At 38.8% G+C, this 24,350-nt stretch overlaps 2 protein-coding genes across 2 annotated transcripts in view; both read right to left on the bottom strand.

Moving 5' to 3' along the window:
• The window catches only part of prmt3 (protein arginine methyltransferase 3), an 89,244-nt gene extending 83,816 nt beyond the window's left edge, over positions 1-5,428 (bottom strand). The window contains exons 1-2 of the mRNA XM_057835692.1: positions 5,241-5,428; positions 4,909-5,029 (exon numbers count right to left, since the gene is read on the bottom strand). Coding sequence (XP_057691675.1) covers positions 4,909-5,029; positions 5,241-5,262 — 143 coding nt within the window. The 5' untranslated portion in view covers positions 5,263-5,428. The remainder of the gene's footprint in view (positions 1-4,908; positions 5,030-5,240) is intronic.
• Positions 5,429-5,555: 127 nt separating this feature from the next.
• On the bottom strand, positions 5,556-20,866 carry htatip2 (HIV-1 Tat interactive protein 2). Its single transcript, XM_057835705.1, has 10 exons — positions 20,681-20,866; positions 19,956-20,145; positions 19,762-19,869; positions 12,283-12,420; positions 12,107-12,168; positions 10,795-11,006; positions 7,144-7,680; positions 6,849-7,011; positions 6,718-6,779; positions 5,556-6,628 (listed from the first exon to the last, which is right to left on the bottom strand). The coding sequence occupies exons 1-6, from the start codon at positions 20,803-20,805 to the stop codon at positions 10,796-10,798; spliced, it is 834 nt and encodes a 277-aa protein (XP_057691688.1). The 5' UTR covers positions 20,806-20,866; the 3' UTR covers positions 5,556-6,628; positions 6,718-6,779; positions 6,849-7,011; positions 7,144-7,680; position 10,795.
• Between the last annotated feature and the right edge of the window lie 3,484 nt (positions 20,867-24,350).

Here is a 24,350-nt window from a genome sequence, read left to right as displayed (position 1 = left end):
GCTCTTCTTTCATTGTGAAATCTTGTCAACAGCTTTGAGTCTAAAAATCACTAACTACTTGCGGCCTGTACTACGAACAGAATTCAACCTCCCCATAACTAATCCTGTTTACCAGCGGGTAACCGGAGTTGACAAAACCTGGTTATCTAGTTTGTGGTCAATTGGTGCTACGACGCCGATTATGAGGTAGATTAGTCGAACCTGAGTCCACCCAATCAGAGTTACTGCGCGTTCACATAAAAGGGGGTGGAGACCAGAGTCAAACACTACTTGTTACGATGGCACGGGCACCTTACTTCATGGAGGAGGAATGCGCGATAATCATGCGGAATTATGAGGAATTAAAATCTACCCTCACCTCGAAATCTAACACCGCTTTAGCGAGTAGAGCGCGAGTGGTGTGTTGGCAGCAAATTACAGCTCGTGTGATTTGTGAATGCGTCAATATGCCAGTTTACTTATGTCCATGAAAAGAAATAAAGCTTGCTGTCAGGACAATAAAATAAGATTTGATGTTAACTGTAAGAAATAATTTATCGTATGTGCATCACCACATGAAGCAGGATGATTTTATGTTTAATCCTATTGACTGTATGAATATGTCCTTTGAACATCTTCAGAGTAGAGGTTAGATCGGGCCTGAAAAATCGAGCCCAACCCGGCCCCTTGATTTGCAGGCCCGAGCGCGAAAAAAAAAAAAAAAAAAAACGAAATTTGATGTTATATTTGTGAGGACTCAGGAGAAGGAAATGCGGGAATGCGATGGGTGGTTGCGTTTTGCGTGATCACATTTGTGACGATGCCTGTACATAATGATAATAAATTAAAGCCCGTCTTTTGTAACTAATTCTCACAGTTAAACAAGACTCTACGATGCATATTCAATAAATATTTATATCTTTTATATGTGTGTCTGTTCTATCAGTGGATTTGACATTTTAATCTCGAGTTGTCAGAAAAAACCCCCGCAAGTTTTCTCAATGTCTACATATTTTTATGATTATAATAAATGCATTTACACAACAAAATAACACTGGAAAAGTTAAATATATTTCTCGTATGAGAGCAAAGCTCCACATGTTTACATTCAGCGAAGCAGACACAGGTTTCTGCATAGCATTTTCAACAATCAATTTGAAGTGTTTCCATACCCCTCTCCAACCACTTTCTGAATCGCACGGCATACAGTGTTCTTATTTAGATATTCAGCATCACCGATGTAATACATATATTTTCCGCTGGCGAAAGAGCGCAAGGATAGGCATACATTCTGCTCAATTGTGAGGGCCTGACTTCGGTAGGTTACGTGAAAGAAAATCTATATCTTTCATGGAGAACATCGCCCGAAGAGAGCCCTTCACAATCCGCGCGCCAATGTTGTATGGGTCGTCCAGGTACGCTGTCATTGTCAAGAAGACACGTCCGCGGAGGAGTGCTGTTTAAATACAGCGTGGTTAATCGGAATCCTGGGGTTAAGATATAACTCTGAGACGACCAGGTTTGACGTGTGGCGTGTGTTGCTGTGGCAACACTCCTCGGTTCCAACATATCCACCTTTCGTAGTCTAGGCTAGCCGGGAAGCGACGCTGCACGTGATGAAATGACTCTCAAAGTTACCCTGCTGAGCCAGAAAAACTGTTTCATAGTATAGGCCACTGGTTACCAGAAAAACAAACATGAGCTCACAGCTTTATAGCCATATACCAGATAATTAATGGTAACTGTAGTATAATTGGACAAGTGAAAGAGGTATGTAGTTCTAGATGTCCAAGCAGCATTGGTAGCAATATAAATAGCTGTTATTCATAGTATCAGCACTTGTGAAAGAGGGGGGAATTTAGTCAGCCACCAATTGTACAATTTCAGATTTTTTAGTCCAGTAAATCACACAGATTTTTCAGGAATTTATTTGCAAATTATGGTGGAAAATTAAGTATTTGGTCACTTACAAACAACCAAGATTTCATTTTCTCACAGATGTAACTTCTGTGAGAGGCTACTCTGTCCTCCACTCGTGACCTACAGTTATTAATGACGCCTGTTTGAACTCTTATCAGTATAGAAGATATCTGTCCACATACCCAAAGTCACACTATAAACTTCACTATAGCCAAAACTAGAGAGCTGTCAAAGGACACCAGAAACAAAATTATAGACCCGTCCCAGGCCAGGAAGACTCAATCTGCTACAGGTAAGCAACATGGTGTAAAGAAATCAAATGTGTTATTTGAAAATGAAAGACACACAAGACCACTGATAACACCATGTTACAGGAAAAAAATGCTCCTAGGTTGTAATTGTTTTGTGTTGCTTGGGCCCAAACAAAATGAAAAAGTGCTACTATAAAAGGTAAAAAGTTTGGTTTTGCTAAAATTAGAGGCTATATTCAAAATTTCCGATTTTACTTCCTAGTTGTGCAGAAAATATTTAAGATAAATGTCAATTCTTTGTTTCAGGTCAAACCAAGTCTATAAAATGAGAATATACACATATGTGTATAAAAGTATAAGAAAGTACAACAGTAAAGAAAAGACGAAAATAAAATTTCAAAGTCCTGACCACAAACCCAAACTTTAGGGGAATCATGCCTCAGAGACTGCAAGCTGTCATAAAAGCCAGAGGTGGTGCTACTAAATACGAGAGATGTGTTTTGTTATTTTTTTGTTTCTCATGATGACATATGTTTTCCACAGACTGGAGTGATTCCATATTTCCCTGCACTTGCTCTGTAAAATTAACATTTACTGACCACCACAATGTTTTTTATTCATTTAGTTTAGTTTTATGAATGCTAAAGAGTTGCACTTTTGAAGTAATTCATTATTTTTTCAAGCATTTTATCCGGGTTTGTCCTACATAATAAAATGTCTGAGTGAGTGCTCGTCCGAGACTGGTGATTCAATACTTTTTGCTTGGGGTTCTACCATATTGGCCCGAATACAAGACTGCCCTGATTATAAGACGACCCCCTCTTTTTCAAGACTCAAGTTAGAAAAAGACTTTTTGAACACCAAATTAATTTGGACACAGAAAATAATTACAGTACATCTGAAACAAATTATAACAATATATTTGAGAAAAAAAGCATGTTATTTTGCCCTTATTCAAATCTTAATATCTGAACATTTAAATATGTAAACTAAAGTGCAATCACATTCGTTAATGAATGGCTTCTGGTTTTTGAAATGTATAGAAACCAATCTATTGTGATAAAACAACAAAATTGCAATAACTGCATTAAATATCAAAGTGAAGTCTAACTGTAGTCTTGAAACAAATCTGAATAAGGAAAAACATTGCAATAAAATAATGCAAACTGGTTAAACTAGTAGATCTGATGACAGAACATCGCTTCAACGATATCTGGCGCCATCTAGCGTCGTGAATGGGGAGAGTAGCTGAGATCTGTCATAACAGAACATCGCTTCAATGATATCTGGCGTCATGAATGGGTATAATGTCTAGACCGTGAATATAAGACAACCCCTTTTTTTAAAATCTTATTTCAATGCAAAAAACACTGTCTTATATTCGGGCCGATGCGGTAATATCTTTGAGAAAGACAGCCATCCCAAACACACTGCCTGGGTAATGAAGGTGCTTTGTAAGAATAATTTCAAGGTCCTTGAGTGGCCTAGCCAGTCTCCAGGTCTCAACCCCATAGAAAATCTTGGATGGAATTGCAAGTCCATATTGCCCTGTGACAGCCCCAAAACATCATTGCACTAGGTATCTGCATGGAGGAATGGGCCACAATACCAGCAACAGTGTGAAACTGAAGGAAAAAAAAAAAAAAAAAAGACTTACAGAAAAGTTTGATCTGTCAAAGTACTGAGATTAATTTTTTTATTGAACAGATACTTATTCTCCATAATTTGCAAATAAATTCAGACAGTATATCCCCCCCTTCATTTTCTCATAGTTGAGGTATACCTAATGATGAAAATTAAATGCCTCTCTCATCCTTTTAGTGGGAGAATGTGCACCATTGGTGACAACCCCCCCCCCCCCAACCCCCCAAACACACCACCCCAGAAACCTCACGATACAACGACTATCGATACATTGGTCAGGAAAACATTCTAGGATATTTTACTGAACAACTAACAAACAGAAAAACAAGTTATCTTCATTTTTCGGGTATAAGTATCACTAGTAGATGTCCAATTCATTTGAACTGGAAGGGTGGCAGCGAATGAACCCCTCCCACTTCAAACAGGCCTGTCCCACTTCTATGGCCATCAGTGGCAGCCAATGCCAGGCAACGAGGTAATGTTGGGCCACTCCAGGCCAACCTGTTGATTTTCAGTCACTTCCTATTGATTTGGGGGCATTTTATGGGTCACTTCCTGTTGATTTTAGCTTACAGAACAGGATGGTGCCCTGGGAATGAAAGGGCAGTGACTCAAAACTCAACAGGAAGTGACCTGTAAAGGCCCTGAAAATTGGAAAAAGTGACTGAATGCTCTGGTTTCGAATGAGCAAACGTTCATTCACCCTTTCCAGTCTTAATGGATTGGACATCGAGCGCCGTCAATGGCAGGCATAGAGCTAACAGATTTTGGTAGCAAGTTGTTGGTTACCTGCTTTTTTTTCTAAATACATTGACACCTTTTTAAAACAAGTTTTCGATTCTCGGCATGAGCATATTGATAATCTTTTGAGATGCAAATTATCATGATATATCACCATTTCGATATTTTGTCACACCCCTACTATACTTTATACCCCCTCAATGGGAATGGGGACAACCAGAGAGTACGCGTAACCAACGCTTTCACGATACCATGTGAGGGTTTAAAAACAATGACTCCCTCTCCCACTCCCACATAGACTGACCCCATCCTCTCCCAACTGCTTCTATAGAATCCCACCACACCAAAACAAAATAGCAAGTTGTGCCATCACCTGTCACAAAACAAACACGAAACCTGTTGACTGTCCTCCTCAGTCCACTGCCACTGCTCTTGGTCATCACCAGAGTCGCCGCTTGATAGCTCGGGCATGTCTTCGTCATCCGCACAAGGATCTACAGTAATGAAGCACAAGTACTTACCAAACGCATTGAGTTTAGAAGAAAACTACTCCTGTTGCCAAATGTACATCGGACAACAGCCATAAACAAGCCGTGCAAAAAGCACATGATGTTCATCAAAAGCTGAAGAACGTGCTTCAGGACATGCATATTTCCACGCGTGATCATGCTGTACTATACATTATTTGTAGTTTGAATGACTCACGTGTGTTTGCGCTTTCCGCCATGATGCTGCGGTTTCCCCGAATACTTCCTGGTGACGTAGAGGTAGTGCGTGACTGCGTGACACTTCCGGAAAATTCTCCACAAGATGTCGCTGTTACACTTGAATGCTACACACAATCCAAGCAATTGTTTTTCCCCTGAAGCGTTTTTCTAATTTGTATGTTGAACAACAATAGGGTAACGAAAATTGCTATAAATGGGATACACATTATGGTTGCTATACACTTACAAAAATTTGATTCAAGTAGTGACGTTTTTATTCGGAACAGAAAACCCAAGAGCCCTTGGGCTGAAGTGATGTTCATTTACTTCTGTTTATTACTAAATACATTCGTGCCAATAACCATATAGGTATACACCAATATTGTCCCAGAGAATTGCAAACAACTTACATTTACATTATTAGGATATACACATCATTTTCATCATCTGATCAAGAACACCATTATATTTATGGTTTAAGCTTCAATGAGGTTGCATTTCTGCTGTTGTAAGGAATGAAATTATGTAACCACTGAAAAAATGACCACTTCCTAGTTCCTTCAGTAGTAGAATTCACAGGGGGCTTTTCTGTCCACGTTACATCAAGGGCCCGTGGACTCTCTGATGGATGGATAACTGGAAGCAAAAGTCTTTGGAAAGGTTTGAACCTGCCTTGGACTGTAGCTTGCTTTTGAAAGTGGGCTTGGTTTCCTTTGAAGAAATAGTTAACTTGTGGCTTTATTTTGCGTGATCCTAAATTCTGCTTTTTATACAGGGGATTGCCTTCTTTGCCAGCTTTTTGTCGTACTCTGATGTGGCGGACTTGGGCATATCCTTTTTTCCCTTTCCAATCGCTAGAATGCCACCGAGCAGATTCTCTACTTGGCGAATGTGTCTTAATTACAGACTTGCTGACATTTGGAGTGGACGTATTTGGTTCGATTAAAAGTTGATTAGACACAATTCTTGGATGAGATTTGTTTTGAGAGTACAAAACTGAATAAGCATCCTCTTTTTGTAATAAGTGTCGATCTTTAACACTGACCGCCAAATGAGCTGAGGACATTCCTGAATCAGATGTTTCAGTGAAATTTTCATTGGGAAAAGTAACTTGTTTGTGTTCTTGATGTTTCTGCACAGTCACTGCTGAGACACTATGGAAGCCAGATGGATAGTATTTGACTTGAACATTTGTGGATTGTGGCACAGGACTGAAAAGGTAAAGATTATTATTAGTCGTTGATCCAGAATCAGTGGTGCCATTTTGAGGGATCCCCAAAGTTGGAATCACATCACCAGCTGCTGTGCTATTAAAACCAGAAGGTTGAACCCAATCTTCATGGTCATAATGCAGGCCCAAGTGAGTCAATCCTGTGTTGTTGTCACCTACACAAACACACAACAATGGCAGAAACTCTACAAAGTATTTCTCCACTCAACTCATCAGGTTTGACTCAGATGCAGTTCTTTGTTACCTCTTTGTTCCCTCCTACACTTTACATGACCACCCAGGAGCAAAAAACAAAACACAGAGAGCCTGCAAATAAAAGCATTGTTAGATAATTTGCCCCAAAATAATAAAGTTACAAACGCCGGAAACTTTTACCTCATAAAATGTACGAGACTCATTGTTGAGTTCAGCAGTGAAGAGCAGCTGTGTGTGAATGGCAAGAAGCAGCCCTGCTACTTCATAAACTCCCTTGGGGTAACTCAGCTGTTCTACATTTGGATTGATTGCCGCCCTTTATCATAACCTCCTACTGTGAAATCTTTTCAGGTACAAAACAAGCACGCAAATTATGTTTATGCAGTTTTGCCAGCTGTTCTGTTGGATTCAATTATGTTTCATTATTGTAGAGGCAAATGTGTCGTATTGTATTGACAAATTAAATGAAACTTACTCTATCTGAATGGAAAAGAAATGTTGCTTTTGTCTCTTAATAACGTCTCGTTTTTAAAAGAAAAAAAAAAAAAAAACTACTGAAAATAGGTAACCATTAGGTCACAAGAGGGCGCTACAACATAACAGACGAGCGACACAGATTATTCCCATCCAAGCGATATGCATTTATTCACAAACCAAAGCAATGTTCAATTAAATACAATAAAATTAAACTCATTTCAAATGTTGTGTTCTGGTATCTCTGATATTTTTACTAGAACAACAACAAAAATCATTCACTTAAGCCTATCTACAGTTCATAAAAGCCAGCACCCCAAAACATTCAAAACATGCAAGCAAGCAAGAAATGTTTAAGGCAGTGTGGTCCTTACAAAATATGATGTGTCCCAAATCCCAGCAGGTAATATTTTACAGGAGGAGATAAATATATTTTCAGTTACAGAAATAAGAATTTAATAAAAATAATAAGCACCTTCCTTTGACATGATGCGGTGATCCTGAGCTGTCAAGTTGCCTGCTTACCAACTGCAATGACCTACAAATGGAAATTAAAAGTTTGGGATTTAATTCAATTTACGTCGCAACAGTAAAGATTAAATGAAAAGACAAAAAAAAAAAAGCACTGGTGGTTCTCATAAAATTTACAGCTGTGTTTTGTGTCGTGAGAATACAACTTAAAAAAACAACAACTTTGTGATAGTACTGTATTGGCCCGAATATGAGACGGCCCTGATTATAAAACGACCCCCTCTTTTTCAAGACTCAAGTTTGAAAAGACTTTTTGAACACCAAATTAATTTTCATACAGAAAATAATTAGAGTACATCTGAAACAAATGATTATAACAATATATTTGAAATTAATTTTTATACAGAAAATATTACAGTACATCTGAAACAAATGATTATAACAATATATTTGAGAGAAAAAGCATGTTATTTTGCCTCATTCAAATCTTAATATCTGAACATTTACATATGTAAACTAAAGTGCAATCACATTCGTAAATGAATGGCTTCTGGTTTTTGAAATGTAAATAAACCAATCTATTGTGACAAAACAACAAAATTGCAATAACTGCCTTAACCATTAAAGTGAAGTCTAACTGTAACTGTAGTCTTGAAACAAATCTGAATAAGGAAAAACATTGCAATAAAATAATGCAAACTGGTTAAACTAGTAGCTGAGATCTGTCATGACAGATTATCGCTTCAATGATATCTGGCGTCATTTAGCGTCTTGAATAATGTCTAGACCGTGAAAATAAAGACGACACCCTCTTTTTCAATCTTATTTGAATGCAAAAAAACCGTCTTATATTCGGGCCAATACGGTATACTTGAATATACTAGTATACATATATATATATATATCAGGGCTGTCAAACGATTAAAATTTTTAATCGAATTAATTACAGCTTAAAAATTAATTAATCGTAATTAATCGCAATTAATCGCAATTCAAACCATCTATAAAATATGCCATATTTTTCTGTAAATTATATATATATATATTCTGTAAAATAAATTGTTGGAATGGAAAGATAAGACACAAGATGGATATATACAGTGGGGAGAACAAGTATTTGATACACTGCCAATGGGAAAACCCATTGGCAGTGTATCAAATACTTGTTCTCCCCACTGTACATTCAACATACGGTACATAAGGACTGTAGTGGGCATTTCACTCTACTGTCATTTAAATCTGTCTATGCTGTCCTCACTCCGAAGCGTCTACTTTTTCCACAGCTAGTGGACGACGCCTTAATAATCAGACTTCTCCCTTTTTCATCTGATTTATTAATAAAATAGCCTCAAACCATTGTCCTCTTTAGACCGTCCTAAAACTACAACGAAAAAAAGTACACAAGCATTGCATTAGCAACAACATTAGCTTAGCACGCTATACAGGTTCACTAAACATAAACAAAAAGCGTCTCATACAAAAAATAGAACATTTCGCTTACTAACATAATATGTACATTCTTTACAACAACCATACTTACGGACAAATCTTGTCCAAGGATCATATAAGCACAACATTACAACGTAGGCGTCAGCCCGAGACGTCGTGGAGCCATATTGAACTGGCAAGAAAAAAAATAAACCATGTCGTAAAGCGACCACAAAAGTTCGCTGTTAGACAGCACAAAAAGCCTGCTGTAAAACTTACCAAAAGGCAGAATACTGTCTGAGCGGGACATGTGCGTTAATTGCGTTAAATATTTTAACGTGATTAATTTAAAAAATTAATTACCGCGCGTTAACGCGATAATTTTGACAGCCCTAATATATATATATTTATATATATCATATACTGTATATATCATATAAATACCTCAGGACTGAAGTCAACAACATGTTATCTATAGCATACCGCACGTAACACATCACATTTGCTCATTCATATTCATGATGTTAGCAACTGTTGCTATGGGGGTCAAACTCGCGTTTGTCCCTCATGCAGTGTATGTAAATACTGTACGACCGAGATGTTTACTGAGCTAAACCTACTAATTGTGTCTGAAAAAAATGTCCCTGGTGCCAAATTCACAGGTAAAGATGTGGAAGAACATACAAACGTTCAGTTAAAGAGATGGCTTGAGTGTCGAGGGCTGAAAAAGACGGGAAAAAGAGCCGATCTGATCCAGGGGAAGCTTTTTTATCCACACCTTTTTCTTGCGTGCATTGCCTTACCCCACTGACATTCTCCTGTTTCAACAAGCTATACTTTACCACCATATGCGCTGTCTTTCTTATATATTATATCCTCTGCATGGTTGTCTTACGTCTCTGACCGTTCTTGGGTGTAATTTATATTGCTATTTTTGTGTAGCGATCGCAAATGCTACTCAGTAACAGCCAACGAACACTTCTAATTTTTTCATCAATAACAAGTCTTATTCTAATAATTTATTTCCCCCGTACTAAGGTTGTTTCTTTACAACAGAAAAGGTAAAGCTGTTAAATCAAGAGCCTACCTGTAGGCATGAATAGACTACAAAAAGACCAAGGCCAAACATCCGTATTTTCGAAAAATAGGCCTAGATGACTGTTGTGATATATAAATAAAATTGTATTTTTTTTCAGGTCATTCACTGTCAGACAGAAGTAGCACAGCAAAACGCCACGCTAAAAAATAAGTAAAAATATAAAAATGGCTTACTTCTTTGGGGCAGGCTGTGGTAGGCAATGGATCCGAATTGTCATGTGTAGGACCATGGCCCCCAACAAAATGTTTACTGCATATGAAGGTGAATGGCTTCACCTTGCTGGCGTTACACTGGTCTTTTGGACGTCCGCACAAGTTGATCAATTGTTCACATTTTTTCCTTCTGAGTTTTTGCCTTTGGGAGATGTATGAAGAAAACATCCTTCATATGTGGACGGTCGTAATGTCTATAGTTGTTTCTACAAGTTTCAAAGCAGCAGTGTTTAATCGCTATGTTCTTTTTTGAAAGATTACCGGCAGAAAACAAGCAGAACTAGCATGGGTTGTATGCGAGTGCGCGTCTTTTAACCCCCCTTCCGGTTTACGATGGTGACGTTGCGCAGCCTTGCGGTCTAAAAATAGCATTCATGCGGTACGCTATTACATTTTAAAAGTGACACCGTTTTGATATCACAAAATGCATTTGGATAGGTACCTTAGTCACTCTTTCCCAGTGTTGCAATGGCTTTGTTCTCCAAGATTTCAAACTTGTGCTCAGGCTGGAGCACAGTATTTGATACCATAGCCTTTGCCACTGTTTGGATGGGGATGGACATGGATGTGGAGCAAACAGCAGAGACTGCGCTAAAGAACTGTCTTGCTAGCCACTCGCCAGGACGACTCTCTTGTCTGTCAACCAGCAAAACCCTGTTGGAGAGAAAGACAAATATAAAAAAGCCAAATGTACGGAGTCTAGGGACAAAAGATTAGCCAATAAGGATGGCTGACAATGTTCTCTGTAACTGTGACTCTGTGTCCAGCATTTTAGAACATTGGCATTGATTAGTTTCTGACCTCTGAAAAAGAAAAATACATTAAAAGCCTGATTGTCAACTGATCGTGTACTGAATGAATATCAGTTTCACCAGTTTCATTGAAAGTAACAGCACTAGACAGCAATTGCAGCAAACCAAACCACACATCTTTTACTTGTGAAAAAGGGTACAAATCATAACAATAATTGTTCCAACAGCAGACCTTATACGTTAATCTTAAGTGACTGAAGGTGTGTTCAAAAGCATTCTAAATAGATGGTTTTTGTTTTGCTGCTAAGTTCATTATTCGCTCGCTTGTCGTTTGTTCAACAAGGACAAGAGAAGCTTGCAACTGCAGTCAGTTGTGAATGCACAATATGTTACCCTGTTTGTGTGCTGTGATATTGAAGCCAAATACAGATACAACAGTAAGTGAATGCGCAACAGGTATGACTACATGAAAACACACACACCTACTGACCTACACATCACCAAAGTGAATTGTAAAACTGCAGTTCATAAACGTGTTTCCCTAAGCAGAGTGCACTGAACTGTTATTTGGTTCCGTGCATTCTACCATTCTCACCACTCTTGATGTACAGTTTTGCTAAAAAAAAAAAAAAATTAATAAATAATAAAATACGGTAAACAGTACAATAATCAGTATTTTGTCTATATTTAAGAATATTTTAATGTCAAAGTACTGAATACAAAATGACCCATCCATTCTCAAAACCGATTAATCCCACTAAAGTTGGGATAATTTAGTAATTTGGTTCTTGAGCAAGAAATGTTTGGGAATGAGATCCCTGGTCCAAAGTTAGTAGAAAGTGTTTTAGCGGTTAAACACCAATGTGATTTAATTGATTTGTCAGTCCGGTTAAATCCTTACATAGAGTAAAACATGACAGAATGCTGCCAAACACACATTAAACTTTTTTGTTGCAAGGTTTATGTCCAATTTATAACATTTGAAATTCCTAGATAACTTACCCAGGTCTGTAAATGGCATATCTGTCAAAATCCAACGCCTTAATATCTGCTTCCACTTGACCCTGGAAGAAAAAGTCATTACATTCAGTGAAGCTTTCACTTCATGATTTTATAAGACAAAATTCTAGAGCAATCATATTGCGGGCAAGAACAAACTATACACATCAGAGAAGCACCTTCACTTTGAGGTAAAGGAAATTGCTGCTTTTATCAGCTCCTCTTGACGACTCAAGATGGAATTGTGTGCAGCCTCCAGCTTTGGCGAGCTCGGCAGATTTCAACACATAGTCATGATCAACTCTGATGAATCCTTGCTGAAATCATAAGAATATAATTAGCAAAAATTGCAAATGTGTCTGAGATGTCAGAGTAATCTTCATAAATGTGCTTAGTTGGTTTGTGATCATTGTCAGAGTCAATGGAAAAATCTTCTCTCTGTCGTTTTATACTGGCAGATGGTTTGGGAGAAATGTTATAGAACCACCCAATCCCTACTCCTCTGTTTACGTCTGACAACAGTGTTGCAAGTAACCAAGCAAAGGTCCACGTGAATTCCTTTTTGGAGATTATCACCATACTGGAGTTCCCGACTCGGTCAAACTCTGCGTTGACTAAAGACACAAGAGCAGGCCTGGGTGAACACAGTTTAAGGAGCTGGTGATCAATTTCTGCAGGCGCAGGAGCCTTTCAGGGGTGGTCTGATGGGGAAGCAAACTTGGCAGACTAAGTGGAAATGTCAACTCTGCCATCCCTTAGACTCAATGCAGGTGTGGGGAAGAGGTGAATTGTAGCAAGGCTCTCTGATAGACAGTGGCGCCCATAAAATACAAGATATCAAACCACTCGGCAGCTCCTGAAGCAACATACTCATTCATCTCCAATTTCTTCAGATGGAGCAAAGGACCTTCCTTCATGCTGTAGTACAATTTTATAACCAGCTTTGCAGTACATAAGCATGTATACAGCTATCAATGTAACATTGTACTCATTCGTACATTTGTAATTCCAGAGATGATTGCTTATACTGTTTGGATTGAACCTACATGTACGCAGGTGTGAAAGTGGGCTGAAATGCCGTGTTCTTTGCACTTCAGTGGTTTTAGGAGGTTTGACCCCCCCCCCCCCCCACACACACACACACACACACCACCAAAATACAGTGGGGCAAATAAGTATTTAGTCAACCACCAATTGTGCAAGTTCTCCTACTTGAAAAGATTACAGAGGGCTGTAATTGTCAACATGGGTAAACCTCAACCATGAGAGAAAGAATGTGGGGAAAAAAACAGAAAATCAATTTGTTTGATCCAGAAGAGGACTGGGAGAATGTGTTATGGTCAGATGAAACCAAAATACAACTTTTTGGTAGAAACACAGGTTCTCATGTCTGGAGGAAAAAGAATACTGAATTGCATCTGAAGAACACCATACCCTCTGTGAAGAATGGGGGTGGAAACATCATGCTTTGAGGCTGTTTTTCAGCAAAAGGACAAGGACGACTGATCTGTGTAAAGGAAAGAATGAATGGGGCCATTTATCGAGAGATTTTGAGTGAAAATCTCCTTCCATCAGCAAAGGCATTGAAGTTGAGACGTGGCTGGGTCTTTCAGCATGACAATGCTCCCAAACACACAGCCAGGGCAACAAAGGAGTGGCTTTGTGAGAAGCATTTCAAGTTCCTGGAGTGGCCTAGCCAGTCTCCAGATCTCAACCCCATAGAAAATCTGTAGAGGGAGTTGAAAGTCCGTGTTGCCCAACGACAGCCCCAAAACATCATTGCTCTAGAGGAGATCTGCATGGAAGAATGGGCCAAAATACCAGCAACAGTGTGTGAAAAGCTTGTGAAGAGTTACAGAAAACGTTTGGCCTCCGTTATTGCCAACAAAGGATACATAACAAAGTATTGAGACGAACTTTTGGTATTGACCAGATACTTATTTTCCACCATGATTTGCAAATAAATTCCTTAAAAATCAAACAATGTGATTTTCTGTTTTTTTTTTTTTTTTTTCCCCCCATATTCTGTCTCTCATGGTTGAGGTTTACCCATGTTGACAATTACAGGCCTCTATTATTTTCAAGTGGGAGAACTTGCACATTTAGTGGTTGACTAAATACTTATTTGCCCCACTGTGTTTAAATAAATAAATATATATATATATATATATACACACAGTGGGGAGAAAAAGTATTTGATACACTGCCAATAGGTTTTTCCCTTGGCAGTGTATCAAATACTTATTCTCCCCACTGTACATACACTGTATATATATGTATATTAAGGGTGTCAACAATAATCGATGCGGCGATGCATCCCGATGCGGGGCAGGGACGATTCGATTCGATGCGGGCAACACGCTGAATCGATTCAGCGCATTTAAAAATATACAAGTACGTTCAAAAATCTTCCCTGCGCAATTCCGGTGATGCAATGGATTTGGTTTCCCCATTTGTATTGTTATTCTCATGTTTACCTGTAGAGAAAGCTACTTTACATTCAAAGCAAGCCCGTAGAGGTAAGATCGGGCCTAAAAAATTCCAGCCCAACCCGACACGACCCGTTGGTATTGAAGCCTGACCGGCCAGATCAATTAACTATAGATTTGCATGCCCGAGCCGAGTGATGCGGGAAAAAAAACGCAGCAGCAGCAGCAATTTATTTTCATTTCTTCAAGTTTTCTTACTGTTTAAATAGTCTACATATTTTTGTAAGAGTTATAAAAGCCTTTACACAACGAAATAACGCTGGGAAAGTTTAATATAAAAAAAAAAACACGGTTTTGCAGACACACAGAGGAGAAGATTCGAAAGGATCACATTTGCCTTTGTGTGCATAAATAAAAGTGTCTTTCCTAACAAATTCTCAGTTGGCAGACAAAAAACGCAAGTTTACTCAATATTTAAATAGTCTACATATTTTTATGAAATTTATAGAAGCATTTACACAACGAAATAACGCTGGGAAAGTTTGATTAAAAAAAAAAACTTTTACAGACACACAGAGGAGAAGATTCAAAAGGATCACATTTGCCTTTGTGTGCGTAAATAAAAGTGTCTTTCGTAACGAATTCTCAGTTGGCAGGAAAAAAACGCAAGTTTACTCAATATTTAAATAGTCTACATATATTTATGAGAATTATAAAAGCATTCACACAACGAAATAACGGGAGGAGAAGAAGAAACAGAGGGCTGCGCCACAGCCTTCTGCGCATTTTTTTTTTTTTTTTTTTTGAATACTTTATTAGTCCGGCGCGGCGGCCCGACCCGACCCACCGAAACGTGAATGCTTCACATTTCGGGTCGGGTCGGCTTCGGGCACAAGATCTAACCTCTATGCAGGTGGGACGAGGAACCCAAATCCGCTTCCTTACCGGAGTAACGTCACAGACAAGCGCAGTTGTAATCGAGAGAGCAGAGAGATAGGACATAACATAACAATGGCTGAAACGGAGAAAGAGGGAGCGAGAAATATTATAGATATAAGATTGGCTAGGCCTACATTTTACTTTTGTTCTACATTGCAATTTAGTTGATGTTTTGTTTGCAACTGAACTGATCCCTGGATTGATATTGCGATAAAGATGCTGCTGCACTACAATATTTTCTTTGTCGTTTTCTTTAATATTTACTTGAATATTTTTATTGATGGGTCGTTGTGACTAAAATACAGTGACTGTTATTACTGATTTTGCACAGGAGTTCAGATGTTGCACTGTGTGAAAGGCTGCTACTGTGTGTAAAAAAAAAAAAGAGAAAGCCCTGGTCTCATTATAAGCACTAATTAAATGCTTTGATCTGATTTTTTTTTTTTTTAAGATATATATGAAAGTATACTATTTTCATTTGACTTCGACCAGGAGTGACACAAGAGCCAATAAAAAGTTGTTTAATGTCTGTCCGCTTGTGTTGGCTCATGATTCACAAAAAATATGCTTTGCTTTAGAATTTTAATGCATCCCAGGCTTTAATGCATCGCAATGCATTGCCGAATCGAACCGAATCGAATCGTGACCCTCTGAATCGAATCGAATCAAATCGAATCGAATCGTGACCCTCTGAATCGAATCGAATCAAATCGAATCGAATCGTGGCCTTCCGAATCGTAATCGAATCGAATCGTGAGGGCGGTGTCGATGCACACCTCTAATATATATATATAAATATATATATATATATATATATATTACACACATATAAAATTCTGGGTCTAGGTCCGTGTCAACCTTTATGTAGGGAGTTTTTACAGGAAATTCTAGCCACTTTTACCCCTGCACGTAGCCGATGAAGTTGCCACACTGCTCCTGATCGCTCTTCGTGATATGAATATACGAGTGTGCAAAAGCTATCAAATGACTTACAACATGAATAGAAAATATACTGTAGTTAAGACATAGACAAGGTTAGAATATTTCTTTTTTCCATGAGACTCTGCTTCCATCAAAGAATGCTCCTTTTGCAATAATTACAGCATTGCAAATCTTTGGCATTCAGTTAATTTGTTGAGGTAATCTGGAGAAAAGGTGCTCTTAAAGGGCGAAGGGTTTTTGAATAAGGATGGCTGTCACTATTTTGCAACGCCATGCCATACGATGTGGACAGTCCTTGATTGGAGCTAATTTCATCCTACAGCAGGACAATGGCGCAAGGCACACCAATAATTATTCAAGAACTTTTTAATTAACCGCCAGCTAGTATGGGTGACCAGCACAGTCACCAGATCTCACATATATTAAACTGTTGTGGAAGAAGCTTGACCGTATGGTATGATAAAAGTGCCCATAAAGCCTATCCAATTTATAGGAGGGGCTTATGGAATTATAGTGACATTTCTCGAGATTAGCTTAACAAATTAACAGCTATAATATCAATGGTCTGTATTACTGTAATTGCTGCAAACGGAGCATCCTTTGCCGAAAGCAAAGTTGGAAGGAGGAAATTATCTTAAAAAAAATTTTTTTTTTAATTCTAACTAGGGCTGTCAAAATTATCGCGTTAACGCGCGTTAATTAATTTTTCTAATTAATCACGTTAAAATATTTGACGCAAATAACGCACTAGGCCCGCTCAGACAGATTTAAATGTCAGTACAGTGAAAGGCCAACTTGTTAATTGTGTTTTATGGAGTTTTTCCGCCCTCTGCTGGCGCTTGGGTGTGACTTGCATATGTTATCTGGCGTAATGTCGCCCTCTGCTGGCGATTCAGTGCAGCTGATTATTTGGGTTTCGGCGCGCTTTTCTGACGTGATTATATGTCGACGCAAACTCACACTAATAGACAGTGCTATTCAGACCAGCTAACGTCCGCATCCAGTATTCAGTGGCAGTTCTCATAGCCCCATCACACTGTTTGTGTCTAATACATGCTAGGGCAGGGCGGTAAACCGAAAATTTACCGTGACCGAAATTCTTAACGATGACCGACTTAATTTTGACCATGTCGGTAAATTCGGTAAATCAATAAAACAAGAAAATATAGTCTTTTCATCCCGCTTTGATTCTGTGTTGTTCGTCTATGTTCATTCCCCTTTAAGAAAGCAGTCAATGGGCTCACGTAGAGAGTCACGTGATCATCAAGAAGCCAATCAAACAAAAGCCCGGTAAGCTAACGCTAGCAGCTAACGCTACAAGCAAAACGTGATGGAGTGTGGCTTAAGGGAGGTTCACCAAATTTTCAACCGACATTTAGTAGACTCTTGGTGGCATCCAGACGGGCTTTCACCCGCTGTCCTCCCTTGTTCTCACGATTTCCGGAGATGGTGCTTTCAGTGCTTTCTCCTGGTAGCCAGGCTAACGCTAGCTAGCGGCTAACGCTACAAATGAACGTGATGGAGTCGGATAGCAGCTCTAACTTTGTCGAAACGGCTGAACTTAATGAGTGGATTGGGCACGGACTGCATCTAGCAATTACTATGTGGCGTTATTTTGTATCTGTCTGTGTGTGATTCCTCTGATAGCTTTTGTGATGGTAAATCATTCAGCATAAAGTACAATCCAACGGCGAAACTTATAATGACCGAGAAATGGCCCCAGCTATTTTTCTGTATGTGCTTATTTCTGTGTCATTATTGCTATCATAAAATCTTAAGCGTTTCATTTGAAGAAGATCAATATAGCTTTAATGTGTGTGTCTCTCTCTTTGTTTGGGGATTCATTTGTGCGTGCATTTATTAAAAAATGCACTGGGGGGGACCCTGAAACCATAATGTAAACACTTGTATTTAATAATTATGTCACAGCAGCCATTAACAATAAGTTGTCTTTTTGAAGTGTACAGTTCAAGCTGCAAGTCATTTGTGTTACAATGACATGTTTGCACAGGCATATTGATTTTGATAGTGTACATACTTGAATTCTTATTGCTTACAATACATTTTTATAAACTTAATGTTTAGACTGCATGTACAATTGTTAAATACAGTATATGAAATTGAATGCTGGTAAATAAATCAACAAGAAACAGTTAATCTGTATTTCATGCATTGATTCAGATTTTCAAATTATATAACAGTACGCTTGGGCGAATTTATCGTCATTTATCGTTATCGAGATAAATCTGCTCAATTTATCGTGATACATGTTTAAGGCTATATCGCCCAGCCCTAATACATGCATCGCTTGTGAGTTATATTCCTCCTTTGTTTATATTCATGAGCATTAGATAGTTATTGATGATGTATATTTGAATTTTTCACATATATGGTGAAATGCAGTTACATTGTTAGATGCTTGTGAGCTAATTGGCTAGTGCTACTGCTCAAATGGACACGTGTGTGTACATTTTATGTTATTTTGTGATTTATGCAAGTTATTGACACATTGCCTTGTTATTTTCAGTTTTACAAAAATACAAGAAACGTGCTCCTGTCAAAAACAGATGACTTCAGTAAAGCCCATGCAACTTTGCCACACCGTCTGATTTCTTTTTGGAACTTATGTTCGCTATCTGTCAATTTGTGTACTCACACACATTGAGGACAGAATAGGGCTACTAGTTTATTTTTTTGATTGAAAATTTTACAAATTTTATTAAAACGAAAACATTAAGAGGCGTTTTAATATAACATTTCTATAACTTGTACTAATATTCATCTTTTAAGAACTACAAGTCTTTCTATCCATGGATCACTTTAACAGAATGTTAATAATGTTAATGCCATCTTGTTGATTTATTGTTATAATAATCAAATACAGTCCATATGTACCGTATGTTGAATGTATATATCCATCTTGTCTTATCTTTCCATTCCAACAATAATTTACAGAAAAATATGGCATATTTTATAGATGGTTTGAATTGCGATTAATTGCGATTAATTACGATTAATTAATTTTTAAGCTGTAATTAACTCGATTAAAAAATTTAATCGTTTGACAGCCCTAATTCTAACATTATCTATGTCTGCACTACTTGTAAAATGTTTTCTATTTATTTTGCGATTCATTTGATAAATGCAAGTGTGACTTTTCATTGAAAAACTTGTCAAAATTATCTAGGTGACCCCAAACCTTTGAATGGTAATATACCTGGATGGACATACATTAAATTTTATACAAAACGTATTTTGTGAATATTCTGTGGCCATAAAATCGTCCACTTAGCTGTAAACAGCAATTCCCCCATTGTGGGGAAAACTGAATCTATATATTTAACTCACAGCCCCTGCTTTTGCCCTAGTTGTTCCAAGGCAGCAGTAGCCAACATCATGTCCCTGGAAGGCAGCAGCATAATCATCAAGTTTTTCAAAGTCCACCACCTGTTGAACCTGAAGGAGAGAAGACGCGACGCAAGAAAAAATTTGAAAGTTTCATCAGAAAATCTGTCGCATGGCCTCATATTCACCTCACTGACCAGGTTTTCAAATTCTTTGCCCTCAAAGTTAAGCTGCCTTCTCCCAATGAGTGTGATCTTGGAGAAGATGTTGCGCATCAGTAACTCTTGAAGCAGCATCTTGCCAGTTTCCCCAGATGCTCCGAGGATGAAACAGCTCTTGTTCTGTTGTCTGAAATTTTCCTCCAGCCTTTTCACATCTGAAGCCATTCTGGGTGGAAAAATGAAAAAAATAAATAAATAAATAAAGACTGCACTGTCGCATCTATATAACATTGTAGAGACCAGTACAGTATATTCGTACTAGTAGAATCATGTATATCAACCAGGTTCATTATGTTTTATAATGATAATGGCACATTGATCTATCTGCATAATAAACACTGTTGCTACAGCTGTTTGCGATGAACGAAAGTTTTTCATTAACACTATTAAACTATCCGATTTATTTAAATTTATATTATGAATGACAGTATTTTTAATCCCTTTTTAATAACTGATTTTCAATAGGAGTGACAGAATCTGTAAGTACATTTGATATTGTGCAATTAACACTATGTCAAAACAGCATTCGGTACTATTTCTCCTAGTCACACAAAAGGAGCTTGAAATGACAGTTTGTACGAACGTGGATCGTTTTCTTTTATGTAAAGTTACTAGTAATTTACCCACAACTTTCACACCCTAAGCAGTTAGCACTAGTAGATCAGCTGTGTGGCACTGTCAAATGTCAAACGGATCTTTACCTGGCGATGTGAACTGGCTCTGGGTCGTCTAAACCCTTGAGAACAACTGCGACTGCGACGACCAAAACTGCTAAAAAGGCTGTAGCTTTCCCTAATGTGGCGCACAGCAGTTTGATAACAGACATCACTCGGAACAACCTCTGCACTGACAGAACGCTTCCTGGTTGTCTTGCGTCTGTCTTCCTGCTTCTCTCATTGGTGGAGCATTGCGGAAAAATGTCACATGTCTGTGTTTTATTTATTTATTTATTTATTTTTATTTTATTTTATTTTTTGTTTCATTTTGTGTTACAATTCCAAATGCTGAGCTGGTTGTGGAAAATTTTAAATCAAATGACGTCATTAATAAAACGTCACCCATACCACCGGGAGGAGGCACTTCTTCAAAGGGAGATAAGTTTCCAAACCTGCTGCAATTTTTTATTGTAATAATTTATACGAAAATATTGAAAGGAAACAGACTTGGCTTTTGCCTAGAAAATATCTATTGAGAAATAAAGTTAAAGAAATCACAGTAAAAATACTTCACAGGTGTTATCCTGCAAAAACAATGGTTACATTTAAAATTAACATTGATACGTTATGTTCTTTTTGTGGAAATGCAGAGGAAACTGTCTCCCATTTGTTTTGGCAATATACATCCTCTCACATATGTTGGGTTGATTTGAATAATTTTATCAACTCCAAAGTCGAGCCGTCAATGAAATTAGTTTTTAGACATATTTTGTTTGGCCTATCTATCATTGACAAACTAGAAATAAATAAAAGATATGTTATAAATCTAATTTCAATTCTGGCAAAATTTCACATCCAATGTGTAAAATGTGCGAATCAAAGACAAAAAAAAATGTTTTCTTTATATTTGGACTGTTATGTACTTCCTTGATCTAAGTACATGTAAGGCCGAGACTTGCATGGAACAACACTTCTTTATTCAGTGTGCTTCTCAGAATATATGTCACAGAGACATAACAGAGATTCCTTTTTATACTGTAATACCACACCCACAGGAAGTGCACACTATGGCAACAGCAGTGTGACACAAATATGTCACATCTCCTCCCCCCTTACATAACATGTCCCAGAAATAAACACAAAACTACCTCCTGTTTTCTCCTCATTACTTATTACTATATAAATCCAATCAATCAGGAGGTCGCCTGTTGCGTGCAGGATAACGACGTTCAACAGTCACTTCCGATTTCCCACTTGTGGAAACAGGTTCCGATACCGTTTCAGGTTCCGTTTGTGCATTGGTTGAATTAGACACAATTACCGCAGGATTGTTTGGGTTTGACACATCCGGTAAGCTAGACATTTCTGGTATTTTTGGCACATCCGGTAAGCTAGACATTTCTGGTATAATTACACTGCTAGCATCATCACAATCAATAGACAGTTCTGGAGTAGTGTCTGGTGTTCCCAACAATTGATCCACATGGCGACGCCAAACACCATCAGCTGTCTGAACGGTGTAGGAAACAGGCCCAGTTTGAGCAATGATGGTGGCAGAGGCCCACTTTTCTTTACTCTGGTAACTCCGGGCCATAACAGAGTCATGAGGTGCAAAAACTCAGTTCTTGGAATGCAGATCTCTGTACTTGACTTGCTTCCGTTGATCCATTTGAACAATCACACTCAGGGTTGGTGGTTTCAGGAGATCCATGCCAGTTCGTATCTCTCGAGAAAACATGAGGCTCGCTGGCGATATTTTGGTAGCTGCATGCGCAGATGTTCGCTATTTGAGGAGAAATTCGTGTAGTCTCTGATGGAGTGTACTTTGCCCTTGTGATGCTTTGAGAGCATGTTTGTGGGTCTGCACAAACCTCTCTGCCAAGCCGTTGGTTGCCGGGTGATGGGGAGCCGACTTCATGTGTTGAACCCCATTGGCTTGCAGGAATTCAACCATTTCTTTTGACACAAATTGGGGCCCATTGTCTGAGACGAGTTGTGCAGGGGCTCCAAAACGACTAAACATCTCCCCTAACTTCTCAATTGCCTTTTCCGATGTGGTTGATTTCATGATAGCTACCTCTGGCCACTTACTATGGGCATCGATAGCAACCAGAAACACTGGATTTTCAAAAGGCCCCGCAAAGTCAATATGAATGCGGTGCCAAGGGTCCTGAGGAAAATCCCAAGGATGAAGTGGGGCTGCAGGTGGATTGTTGCGACTCTTATGGCAAGATGAACAACTTTTTACCGTCTCTTCGATCTGTTTATCTAATCCTGGCCACCAAAAATAACTTCTCGCCATTTCTTTCATTTTAACAATACCACTGTGACCTGCATGCAGTTGCGCAAGCATTTTAGCACGCAATGACTGTGGCACAATCACTCTCCTCCCCCACAGCAAACAACCCGATTGAACAGAAAGTTCCCACCTCCTATCCAAAAAAGGTTTGAGAGCGGTGTTCTCACACTTGGTTTGTTCTTTAATTGCCATGTCCATGACGACTGACAGGTCGGGGTCGTTCCGAGTTGCACGTTTTACTTGCAACGCTGAAATTGGTGGATGTTCAACATTTCGGAGGTAGGTTCATGTTTTGTGACAGGAAGCGGCAACCTCGAAAGTCCATCAGCATTGCAATGCAAATCAGATTTACGATACTTGATGCCCGTTGAAACAGAGCAGGAGCAGATGTGATGCCAAAAGGTAATCTGCAATATCTGAAAAGTCCCTTGTGCGTGTTAATTGTCAGCCACTCCCGTGATTCTTCATCCACATGCATCTGCAGATAAGCTTGGTTGAGGTCAATTTTTGACCACCGCTCAGACCTGCAAACAAATCATCGATCAATGGAAGTGGGTACTGCTCCACACAAAGCATCGGATTCAAAGTCACTTTAAAATCGCCACATGTGCGAATTCCGCTATTCTTTTTCAGAACCGGCACAATTGGTGTCGCCCATTCGCTGGTGGTGACTGGTTCCAAAACCCCACTTTTGACCAATGCATCCAGGTCAGCCTCGACTTTGTCACGAATAGCATACGGCACTGTCCTAGCCTTCATAAACACAGGTTTGCTTCCTGGTTTAATGTGCAATTTCACTGTAATGTCCTTCATGCTGCCCAAATCCTCACGGAAAACCTCTTCATTCTTGTCCAGTATGACTTGTAGTTGTGAAGGACCGTCTGACAGCTGCCGAACTTCTAGCCAATTTACACGAAGTGCATTAATCCACAGTCGTCCCATGATGGAAGCAAAATTCCCTTTTGTGACATACACTGGAAGTTTAGCAGTTTGATCCTTGCATTGCACAGTAATGTCAGTCATTCCTTTCATGTGCACTTTGTGTCCAGTGTACGCTTTGAACACAGTGTCTGACGGTCTTAATGGAAGGTGTCTCAAACACTGTTTATAGACTTGGTAAGACACAAGAGATGCCTGTGATCAAGTATCTATTTGCATTTTGACTGGGTGACCCTCTAACTTAGGTGTGACCCAGTAACACCCTGACTTCCCATCCACGCTCATTACATGCACGGTGTGCAAGTCATTTTCATCTTCGGAAGTAGAGGCACTCTCTACCGCTTTGACATATTTCTTTGTTTTCTTCTTGTCATTCATTTCCTTATCTTTGTCTGTGCTTGTTTTTTTCCGACAGGCACGCTCAACATGACCCTTCTTCCCACAATGATGACAGTTCATTTCTTTGCACCAGCAGGT

This window comes from Corythoichthys intestinalis, chromosome 1 (assembly GCF_030265065.1).
Source record: "Corythoichthys intestinalis isolate RoL2023-P3 chromosome 1, ASM3026506v1, whole genome shotgun sequence".
Lineage (NCBI taxonomy): Eukaryota > Metazoa > Chordata > Actinopteri > Syngnathiformes > Syngnathidae > Corythoichthys > Corythoichthys intestinalis.
This window is presented reverse-complemented; position numbering and strand designations above follow the sequence as displayed.

Excerpts from the sequence above, each read along its gene's own strand:
- htatip2 (XM_057835705.1), bottom strand. The coding sequence starts at position 20,805 with ATGTCTGTTATCAAACTGCTGTGCGCCACATTAGGGAAAGCTACAGCC. Across the intron at positions 20,146-20,680 it reads GAGCCAGTTCACATCGCCAG|AATGGCTTCAGATGTGAAAA; the intron begins GTAAAGATCCGT and ends TTTTCCACCCAG. Across the intron at positions 19,870-19,955 it reads GCAAAGAATTTGAAAACCTG|GTTCAACAGGTGGTGGACTT; the intron begins GTCAGTGAGGTG and ends TCTCTCCTTCAG.